Source organism: Penicillium soppii (assembly GCF_028829465.1).
Source record: "Penicillium soppii strain IBT 18220 chromosome Unknown utg000005l, whole genome shotgun sequence".
In the NCBI taxonomy this organism is placed as follows: Eukaryota; Fungi; Ascomycota; class Eurotiomycetes; order Eurotiales; family Aspergillaceae; genus Penicillium; species Penicillium soppii.
Genome location: NW_026643235.1, coordinates 4978868 through 5003238, shown reverse-complemented (window position 1 = coordinate 5003238; position 24371 = coordinate 4978868). Strand labels below are relative to the sequence as shown.

At 45.3% G+C, this 24371-nt stretch overlaps 7 protein-coding genes across 7 annotated transcripts; 2 read left to right on the top strand and 5 right to left on the bottom strand.

Annotated features, from left to right (window-relative positions):
* Positions 1–8527: 8527 nt before the first annotated feature.
* N7529_007335 (putative secretory lipase) lies at positions 8528–9904 on the bottom strand (the record flags this gene model as incomplete). Its single annotated transcript, XM_057242862.1, has 1 exon — positions 8528–9904. The coding sequence occupies one exon, from the start codon at positions 9902–9904 to the stop codon at positions 8528–8530; it is 1377 nt and encodes a 458-aa protein (XP_057098221.1).
* A 1344-nt stretch (positions 9905–11248) lies between these two features.
* On the top strand, positions 11249–11944 carry N7529_007334 (uncharacterized protein; the record flags this gene model as incomplete). The annotated part of the gene is made up of 1 exon (XM_057242861.1): positions 11249–11944. One exon carries the CDS (start codon positions 11249–11251, stop codon positions 11942–11944), a length of 696 nt encoding a protein of 231 aa, XP_057098220.1.
* A 723-nt stretch (positions 11945–12667) lies between these two features.
* N7529_007333 (uncharacterized protein) lies at positions 12668–13244 on the bottom strand (the record flags this gene model as incomplete). The annotated part of the gene is made up of 2 exons (XM_057242860.1): positions 12668–13185; positions 13232–13244. The coding sequence occupies 2 exons, from the start codon at positions 13242–13244 to the stop codon at positions 12668–12670; spliced, it is 531 nt and encodes a 176-aa protein (XP_057098219.1).
* A 3443-nt stretch (positions 13245–16687) lies between these two features.
* On the bottom strand, positions 16688–17593 carry N7529_007332 (uncharacterized protein; the record flags this gene model as incomplete). The annotated part of the gene is made up of 1 exon (XM_057242859.1): positions 16688–17593. The coding sequence occupies one exon, from the start codon at positions 17591–17593 to the stop codon at positions 16688–16690; it is 906 nt and encodes a 301-aa protein (XP_057098218.1).
* A 939-nt stretch (positions 17594–18532) lies between these two features.
* Positions 18533–18928, bottom strand: N7529_007331 (uncharacterized protein; the record flags this gene model as incomplete). Its single annotated transcript, XM_057242858.1, has 1 exon — positions 18533–18928. One exon carries the CDS (start codon positions 18926–18928, stop codon positions 18533–18535), a length of 396 nt encoding a protein of 131 aa, XP_057098217.1.
* A 40-nt stretch (positions 18929–18968) lies between these two features.
* On the bottom strand, positions 18969–19616 carry N7529_007330 (Zn(II)2Cys6 transcription factor domain-containing protein; the record flags this gene model as incomplete). Its single annotated transcript, XM_057242857.1, has 2 exons — positions 18969–19100; positions 19206–19616. The coding sequence occupies 2 exons, from the start codon at positions 19614–19616 to the stop codon at positions 18969–18971; spliced, it is 543 nt and encodes a 180-aa protein (XP_057098216.1).
* Positions 19617–23562: 3946 nt separating this feature from the next.
* On the top strand, positions 23563–24153 carry N7529_007329 (uncharacterized protein; the record flags this gene model as incomplete). Its single annotated transcript, XM_057242856.1, has 1 exon — positions 23563–24153. The coding sequence occupies one exon, from the start codon at positions 23563–23565 to the stop codon at positions 24151–24153; it is 591 nt and encodes a 196-aa protein (XP_057098215.1).
* Between the last annotated feature and the right edge of the window lie 218 nt (positions 24154–24371).

Genomic DNA, 24371 nt, shown 5'->3' with positions numbered 1-24371 from the left:
CTGGCGGCGGTGGGGGATCAAGAATTGTTGATGGTGGTGATGGAGTGTTGGGCACGCCAGTCCCCGTATCCTTTTCGGTCATTGGGACTGCCAAGGAGGCCAAAGTAAGGATAAGATATTATGAATGGAGGGAAGCAAGAAAAATATGAAAGGAAGCCTCAGCCGAAAGGCAGGCTTGATTTATGGGGGTCGCTCTGGGTTGGTTGCTTGGCTACCACCAGGATTCCCTATTGACTCATCAATTTTGTACCTTCTTGGAGATCTTTCTCCAACACCAATTTCTGGATTGCAGGGACCCGCAATCTTCCTCCAATGAAAATTAGTCAATTCTTCAAGCACTTTCAGCCTTGCCTTGCACTAGACTCTTCCCGCGTCTTTTTTCGTAATGCCAAGCAACGGCTGATCAGCGCAATAAAAGGTGCAGATTGCGTTGGAATTGGACCGGGGATAAAGGGGCCTCCACAACGTTCGAGGAGCACAGGTATTGAGGTGCTAAACCCAAAGAAGTAAAACTAACTGCATGTGGTAATTTACAAGTCCGCGGTTTACATTTTCAACAAAGTTCTCCGGGCCGCGGTGATCCCGGACTTGGTGCTAAGGAATTTCAGTGGATCAGGGACCCCAAAGTACCAAGGTGTAGAGCGGCCAGGGGTCAGATTGGGTATTTTTGTCATATTGATGCCTGAAGATGCCTTATTTTAGACCGGCAGAAATTAAAATACATGAATTACTATGACAAGTGCCTTATTAAGCAAAGTACCAGAATTGCCCAAATGCTCAAGTTTAATAAAATGAAGCTATTCCCACTACATAAAACTGCATTTATCCCCAAATTCAGGCGTTGAAGAAATTATTTTCTGACAAAACTGCATTTATTCCCAAATTCAGGCGTTGAATATATTTTCATTTGACAAAAATGCGTATTTTGCAATATTGAAGCCATTCCTACCATACAAAACGTCATGCACCCGCAGGACCTGGCGATGAAGCCATTCCCACCACACAAAATGTTATGCACCCCTAGGACCCGGCGATGAAGCCATTCCCACCACATAAAGCGTCATACACCCCTGTATTGTTCCACCACATCTTTGTATTCACCTCTGCACCCTCCTCCGCTGGCTCCGACGTGGCGGTGTAGTTAGCTCATGGGGTCGAGATCGACCTCGCTTCCGCACTGTTCTAATAACCTGGACGCTTCTTGCTGGTGAGGCTGGTGATGCTGGTGAGGAAGGTGGAAATGGTGGTACTCGGAACACTGGCTCAGGTGTCGCTGGCGCTGGCGCTGGTGTCGCTGGCGCTGGCGCTGGTGTCGCTGGCGCTGGCGCTGGTGTCGCTGGCCGAGGGGGTCTTGTAACGAGTTCTGTGTTCGGCCAATTCCACACTTGCCCTTCGTACCGCGCAACAACAATATGTAGCTTCGCGGTGCGAATGGTTTCCACGAACTGCTTCGCCGTACCTAGGAAGTCTGCTTTAATTCCTGGAACCCACCTAGGAAGAAGCTTCTTCCCTGCACCCGTCATCATCGCGTCAGCGAGATAGAACTTGTCTGTGTATTCAGCCTTAAACGTCACGATCCCAGGTAGCTCAGGGAGTATCTTTTCCCGTACTAGATGGTCGATATCACCGATGAGGTCGTGGGGAGGGAGCCGGATCGTAGTCGTAGCTATTGTTATCACAATAAGTTAGTATAACTAAGTCCTCGATAATAGATCATGATGCTATACCATTTGGGATTGGTTCTGTGTTATCTGGGCTTGTTTGCAGATAAAACACCACAATAAATGACACCTCCCGCTCTACTTGTTGAGTAGCTTGCTGGTGTTGACCGTAAGCAAGCCGAGTACTGCTGACTGTGCCGCGAAGTGTGGAGAATGGTATACCCGTAAGCTGGGCCGAAGATGGAGGTGCGCTCGCTGTCGGTGTCGGTGTCGGTGTTGCTGTCGATGTCGCTGTCGATGTCGGTGGTGTTGAGGTCGCTGGCGAAAGCGTTACTGAGTTCATTTCCCGCCATTGAGTAATAAAGGCAGCAATAGCAGCAGCAGAGGGTATATCAGACATAATGAGATAGATGAGAAACGTATCTTCGTAAATTCCTAGTTAGTTCTATTTAATAGAGAGGGTTATAATAATAACCAAACCACTTACTGCCGAGACATTATATCTCCTCCGAGACACTTGGCCGCCAATTAGCAGCGCCAATTGGCTTAGCACAAACGTCGAGTATTGGATCTCGACCAGCATCCCAGTGTGCAAACGCTCGCACCCGAAGTGCTTCGTACACCGCTCGATATGGCGCTTGTTGATCCCCAACAAAGCAGATTCCCGGATCTTCAGGGTTGAACGGTATCCCCGCTAGCTGCTCCCCAATTTCAGCAAGCTGTTGTTGACACCAAGCGAGTGTAGACGGAGGAAGATATTCATTAGGATTCCATAGCTGTACATCTTGTTTTAGCGATTGGAATAGCTGCGCGTTAAGGTCAATTGGACAGCGAAGGTCTGCTACATCAGAATAGTAGTAATTAAATTCTGGCCTCCCTGATACAAAACCTGGTGAATTTTGGTGTTGAATGCGGTGCGTATTCCAGTTTTTGGTGTATGAATATACCCGGCGTCGAATAACTGGCATATAGATAGCAAGGAGAGACACTTGCTCGGGGATACAGTCTTTCGTAAAAAGGTTATCGCGATGGAGATGGTGGAAATACTCCTATTAATATATCAGTATTAATATTAGTGTCGGTATCGGTGTTTCTTACATGGAATAGACCAGTGCATGCTCTTGATAATAGTCCCCACCATGCCTCGATCCGCTGGTTATCAACACTCCTACCATATAGGTAACAGTCGCTGATCTTCACTGTCGGGTCTGCTAATTTACGAAGCTCATATTGTGCATCAGCAAGTAGTGTAGTCTCGGTGCCTCGATCAGATCGAATTCTTTTTGGTTGGAACCCTCCGTTGTCTGTAAAAGTTGTTAAGCATTGACTAAGAACGCTGATTGCAGTACGAGCGCTTAGCCCGACATATATCCAGATAACATATCGAGAGTAGCCATCAATTGCAGCATAGATCTCTATACCAAAAGGCTCAAGCTTCATATGTCCATCAACATGCCAAACATCATTCGGTCCTGGAGAGATATAATTGATCCGTGGTCGTCGCTGACCAGGGAGTCGACTGTGAATAGCATCAGGGCGAAGGACTCGATAAACGTCAACGACTTGCTTCCTAATAAAGAGATTAGCAAGTCATAATAACATAATATAGTAAGATATATACTCAGTGTAAAAAAGTCCCATTGCACGGAGATGACGGTAGAGATTTCGGCGGCCAAAATCCTCAATATCACCAATCATATTCTCATTCATCAATATAGCTTCAACATCACCGAGCTCTTGTTGACGCTCTGTAGGTGATAGACGGAGTTTGATCCCGAGATCATCCCGAATTCTACGCACAGTTCGTTCTGAAGAAGGCGTACCCTCCTTATCGAGGATCGTGAGAATCTCCTTTGTGTTGTAGCGAGGTAAAAGTTCTCGAACTCGGTCCTGAATATCGGATCGCTGAGTAAGGGTAGAACGTGTAGACTGCCATTCTCGGAGGCGATTCTTCAGACCCGACCGGCTGATTGTAATGTGGTATTTGTCTTGCAGGAGAGTGCGAATAACTTCATGTGTGGTCTCGTGAGCGAGAAGATCAAGGATCTCGTCTTTATAGGGGTCGAGATCAATGCGTAGGCGCATAATGGAGACAGGAATAGCTACACGGGGATAAGGGTGATGACGATGATGATGAAGATGATGAGTATGATGAGTATAATGATGATGAAGATGATGAAGATGATGGGAATAGCTTCGTTTACAATATGTAGATGTTAATAGCTTCATTTACAATACATGGTATGGAGCGGTCAAAAAAGCGGTCAAAAACCAGGCATCTTCAGGCATCAATATGACAAAAATACCCAATCTGACCCCTGGCCGCTCTACACCTTGGTACCAAAGAGCTCTATGACGTATCATTTTTTTCGCCCAAAACCTTTAAATTCGCGTTTCTCACCTTGCCACCGTGGAACAACTAGGCGATTGTTTGAAATACCCAAAGTCATATTCCAGCCACTAGAGAAATTCTCAATTTAAAAAGCTCGTTGACTGCTTGCCTGAGAAAATGCCCAGCTTTTTCTGGTAAGTCGCTAGGGTCACATTCTCTCATGAGGTTTGTCATTAGTAATCATGGAACATGACCAGCAAAATGCCTTAAAACAATCTCAAGAAAAAGTTCTTCATTAGATCAACGAGTCAACGATCGAAAATGGCAGGTACGCTTCAGCCATCCTTGGATTTCTGGCTTTACTAATCAATCGACTGGAAGGGAAATTTGCAAAACCTCGCAAGCCGAAGAATACAAAAGTATAATCGATAAGCTGTTTTAGAAACATAGAAAATTGTAAAATCTCGGCGACAAAATGCCAAAGCTCGAAGATCAACATCGTAAGATTTTCGTTGTCATAGATTTCGTGCTGCTCTAGCAGGGAGCTGGGTAACTGATGCAGCTTTCGATGATACGGTGGAGAAAAAGAAATTATGCAACACTCCCTTGATGATTGAATGATCTATATTGGATTTGGATACTTGTGGTAGTAGTACCGAGAATGTTATTCAACCGGGATAGGAGGAAAATAATTGTTAGTATTTGTTCTTTTTACGGGCCAAATGCTTTAAGCACAGTAGGTAGGTGGATAGATAGATAGATAGCATTTACCCTGGCCCCTCGCTACAAAGTTGATTTCACCACTAGACCAAAATACGAATCCGCTCTCAGGTTGGTAGGTCGTGTATTAGAATTTGGGCTTACAATGCGACATATAGGCTACCACATCTATATATATCCGTGCACGTACACGTAAAAGTCACCACTTCCTGGAACGAACTTAAGCCTCACCGAGGCCTCCCGTGACCTAACTTGCGATTGTGTTGTCAGACTGCCCTCATAGCGCGGCTGTAACACATATCCGAATCTGACGGACAGCAACTGATCGCTTTATGCTGCATTTCTGCTAGGAACCGTGAGAACACTGTTAATACCGAGTTTAAGAATCTGAACAACGACTTTGTTGCAAATGCCGGTTTATGGCGGGTTCGATTAGCCGGGTATTTTCTTATCTTATTCTCGAGCTAGTATAGTGGCGTCTTATTCTGAAAACGACGATAGAGATCTCAATTGTGAATGTGAGCTTGGTAGGACTAGCCGGTTCGTGTCTTTTGGATGTCGATTGCGGTGAAGATATGGTCGAGTGCTGAAGTACGGAGGCATAGGTTAGTTGTGGATTATTAGTAGGGAAGTTGTGGGCTGTGTGGGTTGGAGAGGTCAGAGAAGTTAAGGAGGGCAGGTTGGTCGACATGGGTTGCGATTTTGGGTTAAGTATGGCGGACATCGGTTTAGCATCGGAATTGAGGATGGTATTTGAATGATTCTCAACTATAGTAGATACCATTTTTGATTGTGTATGATAGGGTCGGCGGCACTTGTTTCGAGCTTTTTCCATCCGAGGAAAGATGGGAGCCAGGATTTAACTGTCTAGGCGAAGGAGATGCGGTGTTTATATAGACCACTGTCACTAAGACCTTCATCAAGACCTCTCTATTCAATACTCCGCATTAGTGTTTCCGTGATGACAGCAACTCGATCCATAGTGAATAGGTGACTAGTCCAGTAGGGGCTTAGATTGTTTTAATGTGTTCCCATGTTATTTATAGACATTCATTGCCTGAACATTGCTCGATATATCGTTATATATTGTCGATTGAACATCTAAAAGACTCTATCAGATTGACCGTAGTTAAAAGTAAAGGTTAGTGATCACGGTCACTATTCAAAGGGAAGGAAGAATAATAACCGTTAGGCAATTGAATGAAATGAGGTTCTGAGCAAATAGAACTTTGTAAATGTAGACTTCAAGTCCGTCCTCAAAGGTAGTAATATACGTATCTTCGTCTTAGTCTAGGTACGAGATAACTTACTAAAATTCGGCGGCGTAGCGGCTTATACGGGGAGTATTTTATCGTAATCGCCGAAGCTTTTTTTTTGCGGTTCGCTTAGCGTCGATATCCCCAAACGTCTGTAAGAGTCGTTTCTTGAAGTTATTATAATTAGTGAAGACTTCCGTAATAATGTCTCCTTAGTTTTACGGACATGCTAGTCACCAATCACATGCGGAGACCGCAACCACTAATAGGCCACCAAGAGCTAACTTGTAACGGCGTGGCTGATCCACGGGTTCAATGTGCGTACTGAGTAGTATATGTATCGGTCCCAGGCATGTCAGCCGACGGCTGACATAGTGGTCTTTTTGGCCTAGTTGGTAGACGTGTGTTGCCTGGGCGCATGCCTTCACATAACTAATCTATCTATCATCTAAGTCACGTACGTGTTATGGACATACTAGTCACTAATCACATGCGGAGACCGCAACTACTGATGGGCCACTAAGAGCTAATTGATCTATCTATTATCTAAGTCACGTGCGATACCCAGTACCTAAGTATCCCTAGGATACTAGGAAAAGTGTAAGAAGATTACCAGGTCAGGGGCGATCAGCCTGTCAATCCGGTAAGATACAATGATGGATCGGTGATGAATAAGTGGAGGAGCGTCAACGATATAGTATTCTTGTACAGAGACTAATTCTTGTCCCCCAGATAGGGGCCAGGGAGTTATCCCCCTTTTATGCCCCGTTTGGACGAAGCTCCCAGGGGCATATTATCTCTCTCGGTATAACTTATTGCGATTCCATCTTCGTTGGTGACACTACGTCCGAATTCTTTTCGTAGACGGAACATTCCCGTTACATGGTCGGATCCATTACTCCTCGTCCTGCATAGCCTCATTAAAACCAACCAGGCAAAACCCCGATGGGAAAAGGCCAAAGGTTGGAAAGAGTGCTTGGCAGTCTTAGTGATCTGTCTCCCATTGTATGGCCCCAAAGACCATTACACACTACCTAGTATCGTTCCTTGATACCCTCGACAGGACTTATCCCGTAGTAAGGCCTGCTCAGCAACGGTAAGGTTGAGAGATAGATCGTTGAGGTTAGAAGTCTATAGGAAATCAGAGAAGTATCTCCTGATTCTATCTAATATAACTGTGACCAGTTAGCTGTGCGTAACAATAGTCTATAGTAGATTTGATAAATAACTTAAGTCTATATTGTAGAGTATGAATCTTTAGTAAAACCTTTATATATTAAATTATAATAGCTTATAAGTATAAAATGTCACGAAGAATTCAGTATCAATGATCCTGAACCGATTCTGTCGTGTTCCACCGCCTTTCGTAGTTCGTGTTTTACATTGTTTGATTGGAGGCCTCAGGCATCACTACCTTAATTGTTTCAGGGTGTTGTTTCTTTCTTCTTCTTTCTTTCTTTCTTTCTTTCCCCATGTTTAGTATTCTAGTTGAATGCACTTTTTTTCATCAAGACTTGGCTCGTAACATATATAAAATAGATTTAAATATAATATTAGAAAGAAACAGTTAAGTAAAACTTATAATTGCGTATAGGGGGCCAGAAACGGCTCCTAAGTCCTAGTGGTTTCCCCTGACTCGTACAAGGGATGCCCCAGTATAGGATGTTACACGTGATCTGCATAACAGATTGATCGGTTGGCCATCGGTGGCCCATCTGTAGGTCGCAGTCTCCACATGTGATTGGTGACTGGCATGTTGTAAGGGTAACTAAGGCTCTGGACTTAATTATCAAACAAGGAATACTCTCAATGGCGCATTTACCAAAAAGACCACTTATGACAATCAATCAGATTGTCATACCAGAGTTTCCACTGTATACTACCCAGGGTCACACATAAGCCGGTATCCGAGATATACTTAGTGTGCTATGGGAATGGATCTGCCATCACACATGTCCGTGACAACACGTCCTTGAAAGGATTGGGCTTTGTTAGAGCAACTGAATAGTCCTGCACCTCATACTGCTGTTTGACCGTCTCTTTGACACGGGGCGCCCCTATTTTTGTTCAACAGGTTTATGTACTTTATGTAAAGAATTAGGACAGAATTTTGATTAAGAAGGCGGGATCGAAGATTTAGGCATGGTTTTTTGGCCCGCTCTCTATCTCACTTTACTCGTTGTCTCAGTCACTCCTCCTTCTACCATTCGCTAACTTTCTCCTCCGCCTTTCGTCTCAATACCGTATATGACTCAGGCCCAATTCTTATCGCACTATTCAATCCCCGGAATTTATTGACTCGAGTTTCCTGTAAATTGTGGCACTTTTACTCTTAGTTGAAACTTAGTAGGCGAAAGGCCGATAGCAAGAGAGTTCTTGATTTGAAGGAAGAAAAAAGCTTTCACAACTAATTAGCTAACTAGCTAGCAAATAACATCTTGAGATATTGACTCGAATAATCAGGAAGCAATATCAACCTCACTGCCTAAACATGCACCCATCCCAACACAGCTTAAATCTCAAAATTGGCAACAAACAGCAGGCGCACAGGCGGTACTCTAGTTAGAGGCGTCGCTCGGAGCGTACATATTGATATAGTCAAATGGTTTGACCGTCGTGTTACTGCATTTGCCTGTTGTCTTGAAGCCATCGAAACGATCGTCAATCCACTGAAGGAAACTTGGTGCCGAAGCAGGAATCACCGGATCATGGTCGATGCCAGGATATGTTTGTAGGTGAACCTCATTTCCGGATTGACAGCTAGCATTGTATGCGGTCTCGACCACTTGCGGAAGCACCGAAACGTCGGAAAGTCCCTGTACAATAAAGACAGGTTGGGCACTTTTGCCTTCGCCCCTGGCGGTGATGTTTTGCATTTTCTCCAGGGCAAAGTGAAGGCTTGGGTCTGAGATGTTGATCACATCAGTAATATCAAGGTCCGTAACTAACGATCTCATTGACGCGTAGCATGCCTGAGCGAGTGTCGCAAGCTCAAGACGCTTCCGAAATTTAGGCTGTAGCCAAGTCTGAGGGTCTTTGGGAAGAGTGCTTCGCAAGCCGAGAGCGAGCCATCCAGCTTCCGCAAGAACACCACGAGTCGAAACAACACCGGATGAAGATGAGCCCTGAATAGCAGCAAGTGCCATGTCTTGCATTCGAACTCCGGGTGCCTGAGCAACCGTACCAAGGTACTTTCCGAGCGAAAGGGGGTTTTTCTGCAGCAGAGAGCTCTCAGCAAGAGCCCAAGCTGCACCACCTCCTTCCGAGTGGCCGACACTCATCCACTCGGCCGTGAGCGCGTGGCCAAATAGCTTTTGAGCTGCAGCAACTGAGTAGTACAAGTCATGAGCCTGTGCTGGTGAAGCTTGGTATTGATGGGCGGTATAGTTGTTCCCGAGCCCGGCATAGTCTGTGGCGATAATTGCATATCCACGTGAGACTAAGAAGGCCCAGCTGCCATACTCATAGAAGCTTGGCATAGCCGAAGGTGCACAGCCTCGAAACACACCGGATGTTCCGTGACCATAGGCGATTGTAGGGTACACAAGGCCATTCGACCTGCTGGCATAAGGAAAAGCAATGAAACCGGTGACTGGGACCTTTCTGCCATCGAGATCTTGTGACACATATTGGAACCTGTAGGCAGTGACTCCCTTCGGGATATCATGGAGGAGAGTGGCATTGACTGACTCTAACTTCAGAGCATCGCCGGGCATCGAGTTGGAAAAGTTATGGGCGGTCTCATAGAAACCTGCGTCATAGATTGCGCCGTAGGAAGCGCGATCAACAGCTATACCTTCTCGAAAAGTTTCGTAGCAAGTTGAGTCACAACCGTATTTGCTAGCAATATATTCAGAAACATTGAAGTTTGCGACTTGTATGGCTTGGATGGAGGGCATCAAAGCCAATGTCAGAGCATAGAATTTGAAAGCCATGGCGTGGAGAAAGGCTGAGACCTTTGTTCAAGGAAGTTGTGAGCTTCTTGAAAGAAAACAAATGCAAGGCCTGAGGGCTCCTTTATAGAGGCCCGAGAGGGTACTTAACTATGATAGTAAGACACAATGGGAGAGGCTATCAGCTTTGCAAATCATTTTATAATTTCTCCTATATCCTAACTGCTCGGCCATAATAAAAACATCGTTATGGTAATATTTGCGAGTGGAAGATTATGTCTCGGGGTGATATTCGGAATGAATGCTGCGAAAGTGGATTCCACTAGTGGTATTGTTCCATGGCTCACAAAAGAGATGTTTCACTTTTGATCGTTATTTCGCGCTAGGCGGTCTTAGGACATAGTCTTGCGAAAGTGGATCCAAGTGCTGATGCCCAGATGCTGATCTTCTCATCTATGATTTTCTCCGCAGAACACAATCTTTCGTGCTTCGTTCGACAAGAACCCGCCCCATGTGGAAATCAAAAATTTGTGAGTAGGCAACTAGGTATTGATGACTAGGTGAAATATCCCTGGCTAAAGACCTTCCCCTACGCATGATATAAAGACTGTGGCAAGATGACGTGTGGGCCCAGGGACAGGCGCCGCCTCGGTTACCGATGCCAACCCTGTCGAAGAGATCACATCAAGGTGTGAACCTCCTTTTTATATTTGCCTACATTATACTGATTGTGTCATCTAGTGTGATCGCTCAAGGCCATGTACTGCCTGCAAACAAAAGGAAATCCCTTGCAACTCGATATGCGTGCCAAAGGAAGAATTTCAGACGATCCAAAGCCACCAAACAGCTGGTTGGGCTATATGCAGGAGCCCCATTGTCCCAACATCGGAGCATTACAAGCGTGCCTTCTTCTTTGCCGTGGGCTCATCTCCAGTTTTAACCACGGTATTCGCGGCGGATTGTTTGGCACCTCTTTTGTATGATAACGTGCTCGTGCAAGACACTGTGTCTTTACTTGGCGGATATTATGCATTGAAGAACCCAAATTTACTATCGGTCTCACAAACAGACAAGAGAAGCTTGTTTCGCTCGCTACAAAGATTGCGAAACTTTGTTGCAGCCGAAGTTCAACCAATGGAAAATAACAGTTACCCTCCGGTGATTTTGATCTGCGCTTTGCTACTGAGCTTTGTTGAGGTAACTTAACCCCAATACTCAATTGTACGTCTGGCTTAAAACTGATGAACCGAATAGCTACTGGTGGACCCTTCTGGACAGCTATGGGATTCCTGTGTTCGTCGGCTTTCCGCTTTTGATAGATGGCACCAAGGATTAAGTCTCTCATATAGCCCGCTTGGGAGGTCAATGAGCACACTTGCTCGAGTTATGAATGCCTTGAGAGCCATCTGTCTCCCACAAGACCCAAACGCCGACGTGTCTAGTCAATTACCTCTCCTTGGGTCCAGGAAGCTTTTGCTTACCAAGGAAGGTACTACGTTAGCACAATGTCAGGACAAGCTTCTTGACCGCTTGGCTCAAGACCTCGAGATGTGGGCTCAATTACAATGGTGGGCTATAGAATGGAAAACACTGACTAGCCCTACCGGGCTACAACAAAGTGTGGATGAAAAATACAGGATTGAAAGCAATGTTGGTGGAATCAATATAATTTGCATCGCCTCCCAGTTTCAACGTGATATGATTGCCTGCGTCCTTTGGTATTCACACCAGGAATTCGGGACATTTGGGAATGTCATGCTCACTCTCTACCAATCTGCGACAATCGAAATCTCACATATTTTCTCAGATCCATGCTGGCTGTCTTTAGAATGTGAACTGCCTGTCATGCCACTTCAGCTGAGCTACGAGCAAGCAATCTCTGCATTGAGTCATGCTGAGAGTTCTCTCCAACATCTCCATCTCGAAGCTATAATCTATGCACCTGTTCTGTACGCCATTGGAATGGAGATGGCACGCAAGTCGGACAGATATCGGATCCTGAGGTTTATTAGCCATATTGAAAAAAAGGGGTTTTCGGTCACAAAGCAAGTCATTTTGGCTATCAAAAAGAACTGGCACTAAATGAATGACAATCTCAAGCAATGGCCCATAGCGATGGAACCACTGGTCTAATAGCTGCCAGTTCAATCGGAAAGAACCTAGCACAGTAGGGTGTGGCTACCTCTTACTGGACATCTTTATTACTTTACTTGGGTAGCGTGATTTCAAAGAAGTGGTCACGCAGATGGAAGACAGAACTGAGGTCACATCCTTCTCAATGCTCTACTGGGCTCTTAGCTCCCGCTCCTTTAAATATTGCGCCAAGACTCTCCGGGCTTTCGTGTATCATCGCACCTTTTTGCTAATCTAAACAGCCTTATAAAATGGTAATCGGGGCTACTATGCATCGAAATCCGAAAAATCCCGAATCTTAACGCTACGCTGCACTTAAAAGTTTCGAGAGTGAGTGCCGGCTAAAAGAACTCCTAGTGCCTGTAATTCTATGAATCTGATATGCTGCCTATTTACTGAATGCCGAAGGGCGGTGGCTTCGGTGGCTTGATCACTAGAAAATACACAGTAAAAACCCATGCACGATCAAGCGCTAGCCCCAATTTCAAACCGCCACTGCCAGATGAAGACTTGCCGATGTTTGTTAGCTGGCACATCTTAACCCCAACGAACTTATTCGCCAGAGCCACACCCCCATAAAATGGCAGAACTTCATCATTGATGCCATGAATACCCAAGTAAGCGATAGAGGGCTGCCCTCACACCCACCAATCAACCCACCACTCAACACACTCACGGCCCGAAATCCTTTGCCCGCGAACAAGCAAGCGCAAAAATCATCCCACCGCCCCAACTGAAGCCTGTCACAAAGCGAGAGGTCGGATCAACACAGAGGTCACCCTCGATCTGCTTCATGATGGCGTCGATAAGTGCCACATCTTCGCCGCTGGTATTGACCCAGCCAGCATTCTCGTCATTGGGAGCCACCAGGATGGCACTACCCTTTTCTCGGCTTTTGAGACCGTACCAGGGTTGAATGCTGTCACCGTTGGCAACAGAGTTCATATTTCCGCCTCGCCAATGGAGGTCGAAGACGAGGTGATGTGGCTTGTTTGGGTCGTAGTTTTTGGGGAGTTTCGGGATCCACTCGCGTCCATTGATCTTGTGAACTCCGTTGGTGAGAGTAGATTGCTTGCCGCAGCCCGAGGATGCGGCGACATTGGCTGAAGATAGGAGCTGAAGGGCTAGAATGGCAGGGAGGATCTTTGTTGTCACGTATCGAAAGAAGGATACATCAGAGACAAGGAAATCTTTTGATTAAGTGCAAGTTGGGAAGTGTACCTCAACAGTCCGGACTTATCGGAGACATGTGATAGTGAAATTCATGGCTATCGCCAGGGCTTTATATTTATGATTCTGGAGTTGAATAATTAGACTGCTAACACGACTTCAGGTTCGTCCTTTCGAACTTTCACTACCTGCATCTAGTTTGACACGGCGACAGCACTGTTCGATCCCATCCGGGTGATTACTGCGTGGCAACCGGGAATTATTGTCACAGATTGAAAATCTATGGAGTGAAGGGGATGCCGGGATGCCGAGCCGCACGGTCTTTTCATCCTGTTCCTTCAATGGAGAATTGCCAAAAGGGGATGTAGGTAGTATTAAGGGTCCAAATTCCGAGGCCACTGAACCCGCTTGATGTGTGGGCATATCTAATTGGAGCAGACCCGACCAAGTATCGGGGTAAGTGTTTTGAAAAATCAACCCTTGGCAACCCTCCTCATACTTCTTGTTTGTATAAGTCAATGCTCCTGATTAGGCTGATTCCTGGAAAATTTTCATCATAATCTCGATATTTGTAGTCTTCGGGTGGTGGATCATAAGGATAACCCCAAAAACAGCGAACTGGCTTGAGATGAGGGCCACAATTACCGTGTCTCCGAGCACGTCGTCCATAAGATTTTGAAATATGATGCCTAGAGTGGTGTCGCTAGGCCTGACGAGGTCGGATATTGCGCGGTCTTATAGAAAAATCGCGAAGTGCGCAGTGGCCGAAATGAGACTGGCAAGAGCTAGCCAGATGATGGTAAGGAAAATAATGACTATATGCATTCAGATGATGGCCCAAGTAGTACTTAGAGGTATTTTGTGTCCGCAAGAACAGATTTGTTGATTGCAAGAAGGTGAGGCGGGTATTGCTCAGGGGATCAGTTATACAAAGTAAAAGTGAGAGGCAGAAAGTTGAATCAGATCAAAATACTGTGAACTTGATATGTGCTGTGTGCGCTTCACACAGAGGCCCTCTTTTCAATAAACGATTCGGCTGATATTGAACCGCGCCCAACGCCTTTCTCATTGCACATTACCTTAGTGGCAATTCATATTGGCATTTCCTCGATCAGAATGCTTCAGGTTGAAGCAACATTCCTCTTCCATGGTCTGGGGGTCTCGGAAAATGTGTCTCGGAAAATATGTCTGATCTCTTGGAGAAAAAGCTGCTTTCCCTCGAGTAAACATCCTCTACTTTAGCTTACAAACAACTGCAACCGCTTGTGTCAACGCGGATAATCAATCAATAGCCCTTGGAATAGGGTTGACTAACTCTGACAGAATTCCACTGTTGAAGTGATATAAGCAACAGTGTTTAGATATAGTTCTTCTATGGGAATTCACATGCTGTTTCCGTTCCCTGTTCATCTTCAGTATCAACTTTCACACACCGTTTACCAACATAAAGTAGTTCGTTAAACATACTGGAGGGGTGAGCCTACCCACTGAGTAATGATCCCACTACTCCATATCACCACGACAATAGTGGATTACCACCAACAGCCCTCAGAGCCCCAGAGCTCCTGGAAATCACGAAGCAGAATATCGGCCAGTCATTATTCTCATTGTAAATATCGGTGAGGCTAAATCTAGGAAGCAGTAAAACCCCCATGCGTCGGAAATGTAACTACCGTCTGCACGTTCCTATACATGACCAATTTCGATCTAGCACTCATGCTGCTCCTGGGAATATCCTTTTGGGTTCTCAATTGGTTACTCAGGCGCCATGTGGGTACATGCGGCGGCTGGCTTAAGGTATCCCTGATCCGAGCTCCACGTATGCCCCGCAGCTGGAGGCAACATATTTACATTCACAGTGCTCATAGAACCCCGCGTTAGTAAGCCTAATTCACAATAAACTTGTCAACGAGTTATTCTATACAAGTGAAGGCTGCCGTTTTATTCCAAAATATCTAAACTTCACGGGTTGCCCTTATAGTCTATTTAATCTCACATTGCTGTACCCTGAGAACCCATCATTACTACAGTCTTATCAGTGCAAATGAACCAAGCGGTTATCGATCAGAAGTCAGCATAACAGGAATCTAAGAATAACAATCACAGGGAAATCAACAGAGTCACTTCCTTCTTCAATCAATATGAAAAACAAGGACTATCATTAAAAGGTGGTTCATAGCAAGCTAGTATTATTCTTTAATACACCCTGTTGAGGAATCATTGGCTAGCGAAATTCTTCATTGAGACAATAAATCGGCTGGAAATTCCGCCCGGTCGTTCGCCTATTCATTCACGGGAATTGGGTCTGCACAAACCGGATTTCACAGCCATTTGTTGAGCGGTCCGTACCTGCCTCTGTGGCTACCTCCGTTACTAGCTCAAGGGACTCTACGTCGCCTGAAAACGTCACAAAAGATAAAAGCCAAGACCTGTCGCCACTAAACCCGAAAAGAGGGACTGCCGAATCCCTAACTCTCTTACAAAAGCGATATCGACGCTACTCTGCATCTCACGCTATAGGCCATCCACATCTGGCAACACAAAAGATGCATCGAAGGAGAGTTCCAAGCCTGGCAACCATCAGTATGAAACTGATCAACGATACAATTCAATACCTACAAACGCTTTCCGACCGCATCTTGATTTGTGACACCATTTCCTCCAGGGAGTGGGCTACTCTACATCTTGCCACACAATTACTACAGAGCAGGTACAAAGAGATCATCGCGAGGAAAGAGATGGAAATAGACGCTGTATTTGAATTTGATCCCGCGCTGACACAGCCAGGAGAGAAGTGCTGGAAGTGTGCTGCTGCGGCCGAGCAGCGGCTGTATAACTGAAACTCTTCCCGTTCTTATAAACTTGTAGCATAAATGGCCCGCGAGAGTGAACGAGCTAATAAAGTGTTATGCAACATAAATCAGTATTTGAGGACTTGCTAAGCTTCAAATCTATCAGCCCATGAAATAAGGGATTTTTAGGTGCGAAGCTGAGTCTGATAAATCTGGCCAGTTCTGAGGTTAAAATTTTTTGAAAATAGTAGGCATTGCACCTGATCGCCTCGGGGCAGCTGAGCTACGGTTCATCATATCTGGACCCAGGTACCAGAATTCCCAAGGCTGGCCGAGACTCGATCTTGGCATTTTGTTGACCGCGTGTAATAGCCTTAGTATCTGCACGCCGATATTGTACATCAATTTGTACGTGCGTTACTTCAAATAGTAAGATATACGCGAGTCAGCCAAGTATACGGAAGTGCAAATACATGTACATAGTTTGTGACGAACTCCGGATTGGCCAGCCTGATCTCTGCATGCTCCAGCTTGTAACTAGGTGTTCAGTAACAAGGCCTAACATAATGACAGAAAGTGCCGGACCACGCTGAAGTGATAAAGAGTGAGGCTTTTCTCATTGTTCTATGCCTGCAAAGACCGTGATGACAACATGTACATATCTAGTTTTGATGATAGATTTAAAGAAGGCTATGTATTGCATTGTAACCACGAAGCTTCTCGAACACAATCAAACTATGATCTGATCGTCCTTATCAACAGCTTCAAGGAGATCCTGGACTTTCCGAAAGTGAACCCCTTGGAAATATCTCTCCCTCTGATCCTGGACCGTGGCATCATCGAAACAAGCTGCTCCCGTGACAGAGAAAAGTTGATATTCAGCGAAAATAGCGTCATCACCTCCACTCATCGCCTCCTGCTCTATTTTCGCCACATCTTTATGAGATACAGAAAGCGCAGGATACTTCTCGGTAACGATGCGACTAATTTCGGCCCAGCATGTCTTCTCCCCGGTGATGTAGGTGTATTTGTCCCACTTGGCACTTTCCAACAAAGCGACAAGACTCTTCGCTACATCCCGGGCACATGTGACATTGAACGGCTCGAGTCCAGTGCCTGGGATGACCATTTTTTGATTGGCAACGTCAATTGGAAACGCAGGCCCAATATCCTTGAGATATCGATTATTGCTTGGGACGACGTAGTCAATCAACCAGCCCACAGAAACTAATGTCCACTCTAGCTCGGCTTGCTCACGAAGCATTTTCCGTACAGGCTCGCGCGTGCGGAAGTAGAACTCGGGCTGATGGGGGTGTGTTTCAAGGTTGCCCCCAAACTCAGAGGGAATGAAGCGCTTGCAGATGCGGCTCTGCTTGCACGCCTCCATCAGGGCAAGGTGTACATCTACAAACCCCTCTGAATAGTCGAGGATCGCTGAGATCATGGCTTCGCAATCCGAAATCGCATTAAGAATTGACTCCACTGAGTAGTCAATCACCGCCTGTGTCACCTTTGGAAAGCCGTTGAATCGAGGTTTCAGGCTGCGGGATAACACCACCACATCATGGCCTTTTGCGGTGAACTCCTCGACAAGATAACAGGCCAGGTCACCTGAACCTGCAATTGCTAAACGCATGTTGGCAAACTGGTTTCCGGTAGCACAATCAGTATTAAATCAATATAGGCGGACAACGCCAGTACTCACAGGCCGATACTTGGTGAAAGTAAACAAAAGGTGAAGATGAGCAAAGAGGACAGATGGAAGTTTGAGTGACTTTAGCAGGGTGACTGAATAAGTAGGTGCTTGCAGAAAAAAGCATAGAACTGGAAGAGGGTTCAGCAGTTTTTATAGTAATGGATGGAAACATACTGCGATCGAGAAAAATGGTCAGCCTTAGCCGAAATAGGCAATGCAGCGTGGAAATGCATGAAATTGACTTTACTGCGGACTCTACTCTCAAGGACGATTACCAAACTTCATATACAATTATTAATCCTTCTACGCTGGTATTGTGAAGCAAAGTTTCCATTTCTTAGGAATAGTTTAAGAAAGTGGGGAACGGTTGGTCATCCCACGGGATCCGCGGATTCCGAAAGGGATATTTCCAATCATTTTCCCCCATAGTAAAAAATAGAGTTTCACTTGCAGTCTGCTCGACTGCAGCTGCCCCCGTGGGATAGGCTGCTAGCTATATTCGAAAGGCTGCTTTATGACTATGAATCATTCTCTTCCTAAGAATATATTGTGAATCCTCTGCCAGAAGTTCATCGCTACCTCTTGGAGGAGCGTACCCTCAACCAAAGAAGCATCGTACTCCAGCTGTGGCTGGATCCAATCCTCATGGCCCACCACCACCCGAATCAAGAAGTCAAACTTTGAATTTATGAACATTAGCATTCACATCCAAGGAAGCCGGATCAACGATTCTAGATGTCGATTTCCCGAGATGCAAAAATATTGAACATTCCAATCATCGAATACCCTCGCCCCCAGCGTCCTTATAACACTCATCGAAAACGTCTGTAATCAACCGAAAGAGAGTCCTGAAATTCGTAGCGACCTCTCTGACATAATTCAATTTAGTTGGTTGAGACAGGCTGGAGAGCGATTCATCGTGTTGCGTGGCAGACCATGTTGCGACAAGAACAGACTTTGGCCGAGGGTGTTCATTGAATCCAACAATTTATTGGCTTGCTTGATATGGTTCATGACCAGCATGCGCTTGAACATGATATCGTCCGTCACAGAAACCTCATAGCTGCCGACGCCGACTTTCATGCTGCCATCCAGGCTTGACTTCGCAATATGATCGAAGCACGCAGCAGTTTGTTGGAACACTGCCACAATGCAAACCAGATCCACGGGTCCGATCTTGCAGCGTCTGCAGTTTATGGCAGCCTGGCAGCTCACAATGACATCTTCTGTGACCTTGAATATTGCATCTAAGCGTGGCTTGGGCTTTTCTTGCATGGTGTCTTCTAAACGGGGAACATGCACGATAAGATTCGTCCTACATTAGCACGCCGAGGTGTCTCCGTGACTCGATACTGAAGGCAGCGATATCGAGTCGGGGAGTGTTAAAGTACACGGACTGAGATTGTAGTTTTCGGGGATACAAATGGGGTCTTCCGGAAGAATCTGCCTGTTTAGATCAGATGTCTTAAAATTGGTTAGTGCGAAATTGCCAAAAGGTTTAGTTGCGAAGGCCACCTGGAGATCTTACATTTATGTTGGCATCAGGAAATACCCTGTCGAAATGCTCGAGGGCTTTGTTGAACGCGTCCTCCCCCCATTCCATTGCGTCCGACGCATTGTGTAGAGATAAGTCATCCAGAAACCCAGAGTCAATATCGCTGGGGAGATCAGTAAGTCCGTGAATTGCTTCTTGGCCGGGGTTTGCTTGGCTACGCCCCACAAAATCCAGCCTGGGCTCACTGTTCGCCAGCGAGCCGCGAGTGGCATAGCGACACTCCAAGCCGCGCATTTTGCAGCGACTGCAATCTCCCTGTGCATCGCATTTGACTTTGGCTGTGCGACATGCCTCGCAGGCAGTCATGGGTCTTCTGGTCGATGATTTCCCATTAGGCGCCTCTCCGGACTGCCAGTTTAAGACTAGGGTCCCTGGAATGCGACCCTTGCGGCGATTATATTGCGACATTGTATAGCATGGTTTGGTTAAGCTCGATATACCTCTTCCCTCGCTGTACAGCGATGTTCTGTTTTGGAATTTAAAGGCATCCAGGTGATTTGGCAAATTCTTTGCAAATTGCGTGATAGACCAATCCATTTGGCCCCCCAAGACTTGCAGGGATTGAGGTTGCGTATTTGTCCTTTTTATTTATTGTAAGTTTTCTTCAATAGAGTCGTATCGATGACTATCAAAAAGGCTAAGAGGAGAAGTGGCTTGAAGTAGGGGGTCTTCACCTCTGTTTCCACAGCCTGAATGTCGACATTCTGCGGGAACTAACGTCACCCTGAGGGCCAAACTGCGACGATGTTATTCTCTCTTTTCTTGTATTATTATTAAAAGAAATGCCTTGCATCCTGCATTTTAATGGTTCCCAATTAATTTTTCGTCAAGGTTACCGTAAGTGTTAAGTCCCTGCTATCGGGTCCCATATAGATCTGGTCCACGGGTATGTTCCACGCTGGAGTAAGACATTCCTGTGCATCTATATCTATCCCACTTGCTTAAGTCACAATTAAGGTTGGAAGAGATAGCAGAGAATTGGACTCGTCAATGGGAGGTCTTGGGGCGTGCGCCAAGAGGAGAAACCGACGAAATACCAATTCATCAAAATACGATGTGATTAGGGTGAGTATAACCATCGATTTTGACTTGTTCTCCTTCTCTCTCCCGATCTCTCGTTCGAATATATACTCCCCTCTAAACAAACGAAACAATTTTGCCTCGAAGCACGACATCTGCAATATTCACTGTATATCTACGGCAAGATATATTCAGCATCGTGTGTTTTCAGGTTAGATATAGTACAATTTCATGAGTTCTTAATTTGATATTCTTGAGGTTAGAAGATTGGAAATGTAATCTGGAAGGACTGAGCTTTGCATGACTTGCGACTCGAGGTAACAAGGTGTCGGCATTACCTTACGAATACTACATGAGACCGGGTCTATCTTAATCCGACCCGATATCTATAATCAGATACATACATAGCGAAAAAAAAAGATAACGAAAGACAGTTTTCGGTATCTTTATTGGTCGATGAAAAGTGGTATTTATGTAACAGCAGAGAACGATCTAACGCTATTCGACGTTTAAGACGTACTAATCTCTAACCTCCCTCTCATAAGAGATTCTGTATTAATCACATGACTATAGACTTCTGTGGTGGATGTGTGATATGTACCTACCCGTGACCATTTACGATGCACCCAGGGTTAGCTTCGATCTAACACCTCTATACAGGTAAGTATATCGCTCCTTGATTTGTTATAAAGGAAAATATCTAATGGTATCTAGGGCGGCCGTAGTGAATTATTATAATAAAACTCTTATCAAGGTTGCTAAGATTCGGGCGAACCCGGAATACGTAGCTTATAGTACGCCTCGCTATATCTAAGCCATTACCGTAATTAACTCGAAATTTTATATATAACATTCTATCCTACTTAGTAAGATATCTCTTCCTAAGCGTCTCGTCACCTTAGAGAGACTGGGTCACCTTAGAGAGACTGGGTCACCTTAGAGAGACTAGTAACGTTAGCTAAACATGAAACTAGGCCGACCGATAAAAGCAAATAGTGTCGAAATTAGTAGTGATTTACTGTAAAAACTAAAAATCGCTACCAAAAAGTGTAACGGCATGGTGTTGTTAGCAATGTGCGTACTGAGGAGTAAATGTATCGGTCCCAGGCATGTTAGCCTGACGGCTGACATAGTGGTCTTTTTGGCATAGTTGGTAGCGTGTGTTGACCTGGGTGCACGCTCTCACGAAAAGGCAATTTCCTAGCCTCTAGATAGGGTTACCGTTATAGAGCCGGGTTTCTAGGCGCTAAGCCCGGCTACAGTTAACGCTATACTCCGGGTCCTAGGTTTACGCACATAGCTACGCGATAGCGTTTATTACCCCTCTCGCTTAGTAGAAGGTAATATTATATATATAGCGAACGGTTATAATTTATACATCAACTACCTAGATCCTCTCTAATGCGCGGATGAATTTATATAAATTATCCAGCTCCTACCGTTTTTATAGTTTCCTATAACCATAATCTCGTTTACACTAGTATCATAGACTTACTACTAGTAAAGCTTTCCCTTACGTTTTAAGTCTTAAGGCGTAACTCGTGGACCACGAGCTAAGCCTAGATAATCTTCTCGAGAATAATGAAGATTAAACCGTATTTTAGGTAGACCTGGCTTTGAACCTCCGCATGGGTCCCTACCCCGGAACCTCGAACCTCACCTCTTGAGGTGAGGTTCCAACCTTACTAACCTCCAACCGCCTATTAACCTCCAGAGGTTCTTTGAGGTTCAACCTCTATCGACCCGTATGAACCTGCATATACATAATTTCTTGACGCCTTTCCTCTTTTGGCTGGATAAAATTGATGATTCATCTCTGTTTTTTATAGCTGTTTCGTTAACTAATAGACTTTCCACTGAATACTTTATCAATATAATGAATTATAAAGATATATTCATTGAAAAGTAAATAGGAGGCGTGGTCACCTATAAATTATAGGTAATATTCGATGATATCGACGTGGTGGGTTGTTAATAGAGGTCATCGATAAAATGGCATGTAAAGTTGTGGATATATATATCGCAGACATTGTAAAGTATATGTATCTTTATTAGTAGAACTACTGTTCTTTAAGAAAACTATAAAGATGCAGTTCAATTCCCCTTATTTTAATATCATTCAAACCGTTATATCCTCTTCTATCACTTTGTCTTTTAGAATTCAGATTAATTGATCTAGATATACCGTGAATCCGGTTCAAATGTCCTAATTGTTAGACTTAGATATTCTATTTTTCCTATATTAAGGTTCTCGTTAAGGTTCGTTAAGATTCGTTAAGGTTCGATGAGGTCTATTAAGGTTCGTTAAGGTTAGTTGAGGTTTATTAAGGTTCGTTTCTATAGTGATCCACTATACTAGCGAATCAGATATAGATAGGGCTTATAAAAGTTGATATATCAATTTGAGCATTATGGAATAGGGATAAACAGATGCCCTAAGAAGACCCCGTAACTTCTATAGAATAACTAGTAAGTTCCTTATTATCTTCGCTAAGTTACACTGGTTTACTAAAGTTATCATGTCTTAGATTACCGACGGCTACGGCTACGTATTATCTAGCTTCGAAGGGTTACCTCTAGACGCGCTATAATACCTTACCCCTAACGATACGCTATCCTAACGCGAAAGCTAGTTTGATTCAGTTCTAGACCTTCTAGACCTTCTAGATAACTAAGTCCGATCTCGCGTAGGACCTCGGGCCCTAGACACCCTTACGCGAATCAAGCTAGATAGTATTAACGAGTATATCGTCTTTACTACCGATATGTCCGCGGAATTCGTTAACTAGTGGCTTTAAACCGATTTTAGTAAGAAAAAGCGGCTAAACTAGGAGGTTAGCCGTCGCGCAGACTGCTAGACTGGGTTTTAATAAGTTGCACATACTAAAGATAGAAAGCCTGGCGTTATGTGTAATCGGTGCCGTATAGTTCTTACGTATCTAGCTACAAATCATACTAGAAACTCATCGATATAGAAGTATCTTGATAGGCCAAGGTGTCGATGTCAGGACCCAAGTACTAAGCAGGTCTGACGATATATATCTCGCAGTCTATGTGAGACTGCGAGATGGCCAGTTCGCACCTGCGAACTGGACCCAGGGCTGAGACCCGCAATGCGAGGGCTCATGACCTCACATGACCCCACATTTGTATATAAACAGTTCAGAGGCTGGAGTCTTGGACTCCAGCGATTAGTTCAGCATTGAACCTGTCTACTGCTTTCTCCATTCTATTGCCCGAATCCACCTAAGTCCCAAGACCCTCGTAACGGGGTCTTACAGTTCTAATCGCTCAAAACACTTCGGATTTGCCCGATAGAAGGACCTTCGCAACCATGTCGCACCCTCACCGTACCCGTTTCCAGGCGCGAAGCCGGAACCCGAGCCTAGTCATCGAAGGAGACGATGATTTCCCGATCGATATCGGTGTGCCGACTCAGCAGAGTGAACCTGCGCGGCACGACACTTCCTCCGAAGAAGGTACCGCTCACGGTACGGTGGACATGGAGGTTGATTACGAAAATCTGACCCTGGAAGAGCTCGAGAAGGAGCTCGCTACGAAGGAAGCAGAGAAAAAGAAACGAGAAATCATCCAGAAACTCAAAGGGTTAAACAACCCCTCGCAGGATGAGACTCGTAGCGAGGATCTCGACCCGGAGACCCTCGCACTGCGACGTATTGAGGCTACCAGACTTCACGCGCCTCGTGAGGATACTCGCATCAAAACGTTCCACGGTCGCTCGACCCAAGAATACGACACGTTCCAGAATAGGCTGCGTAACTACTTCGATACGCACCCTGTCTGGTTCGCATATTCGCCGCATAAGGTGCTCGCAGCTTCGCAGTATCTCGCGGACGACAGACATAACGAGTGGCAATCTCACGTTGAGAAGCTCACCCGACAGCCGACCTGGGAAGAATTCTAGGACTTCTGCCTACGCTTCGTTAACGATCCCGAAAGCATCTATCGCGATGCTGTGCGAGATTATCACCGAGCGTATCAGAAACCAACCCAGAGTGTTCGCGAATTTGCAACGCAGCTAGATGGGATTCATCGACGCCTGCGACACCCGTACGGAGACGTACATCGCAAGGAACACCTATGGGCGAAGGTGCAAGAACAGGTGCGATCCGAGGCCATGAA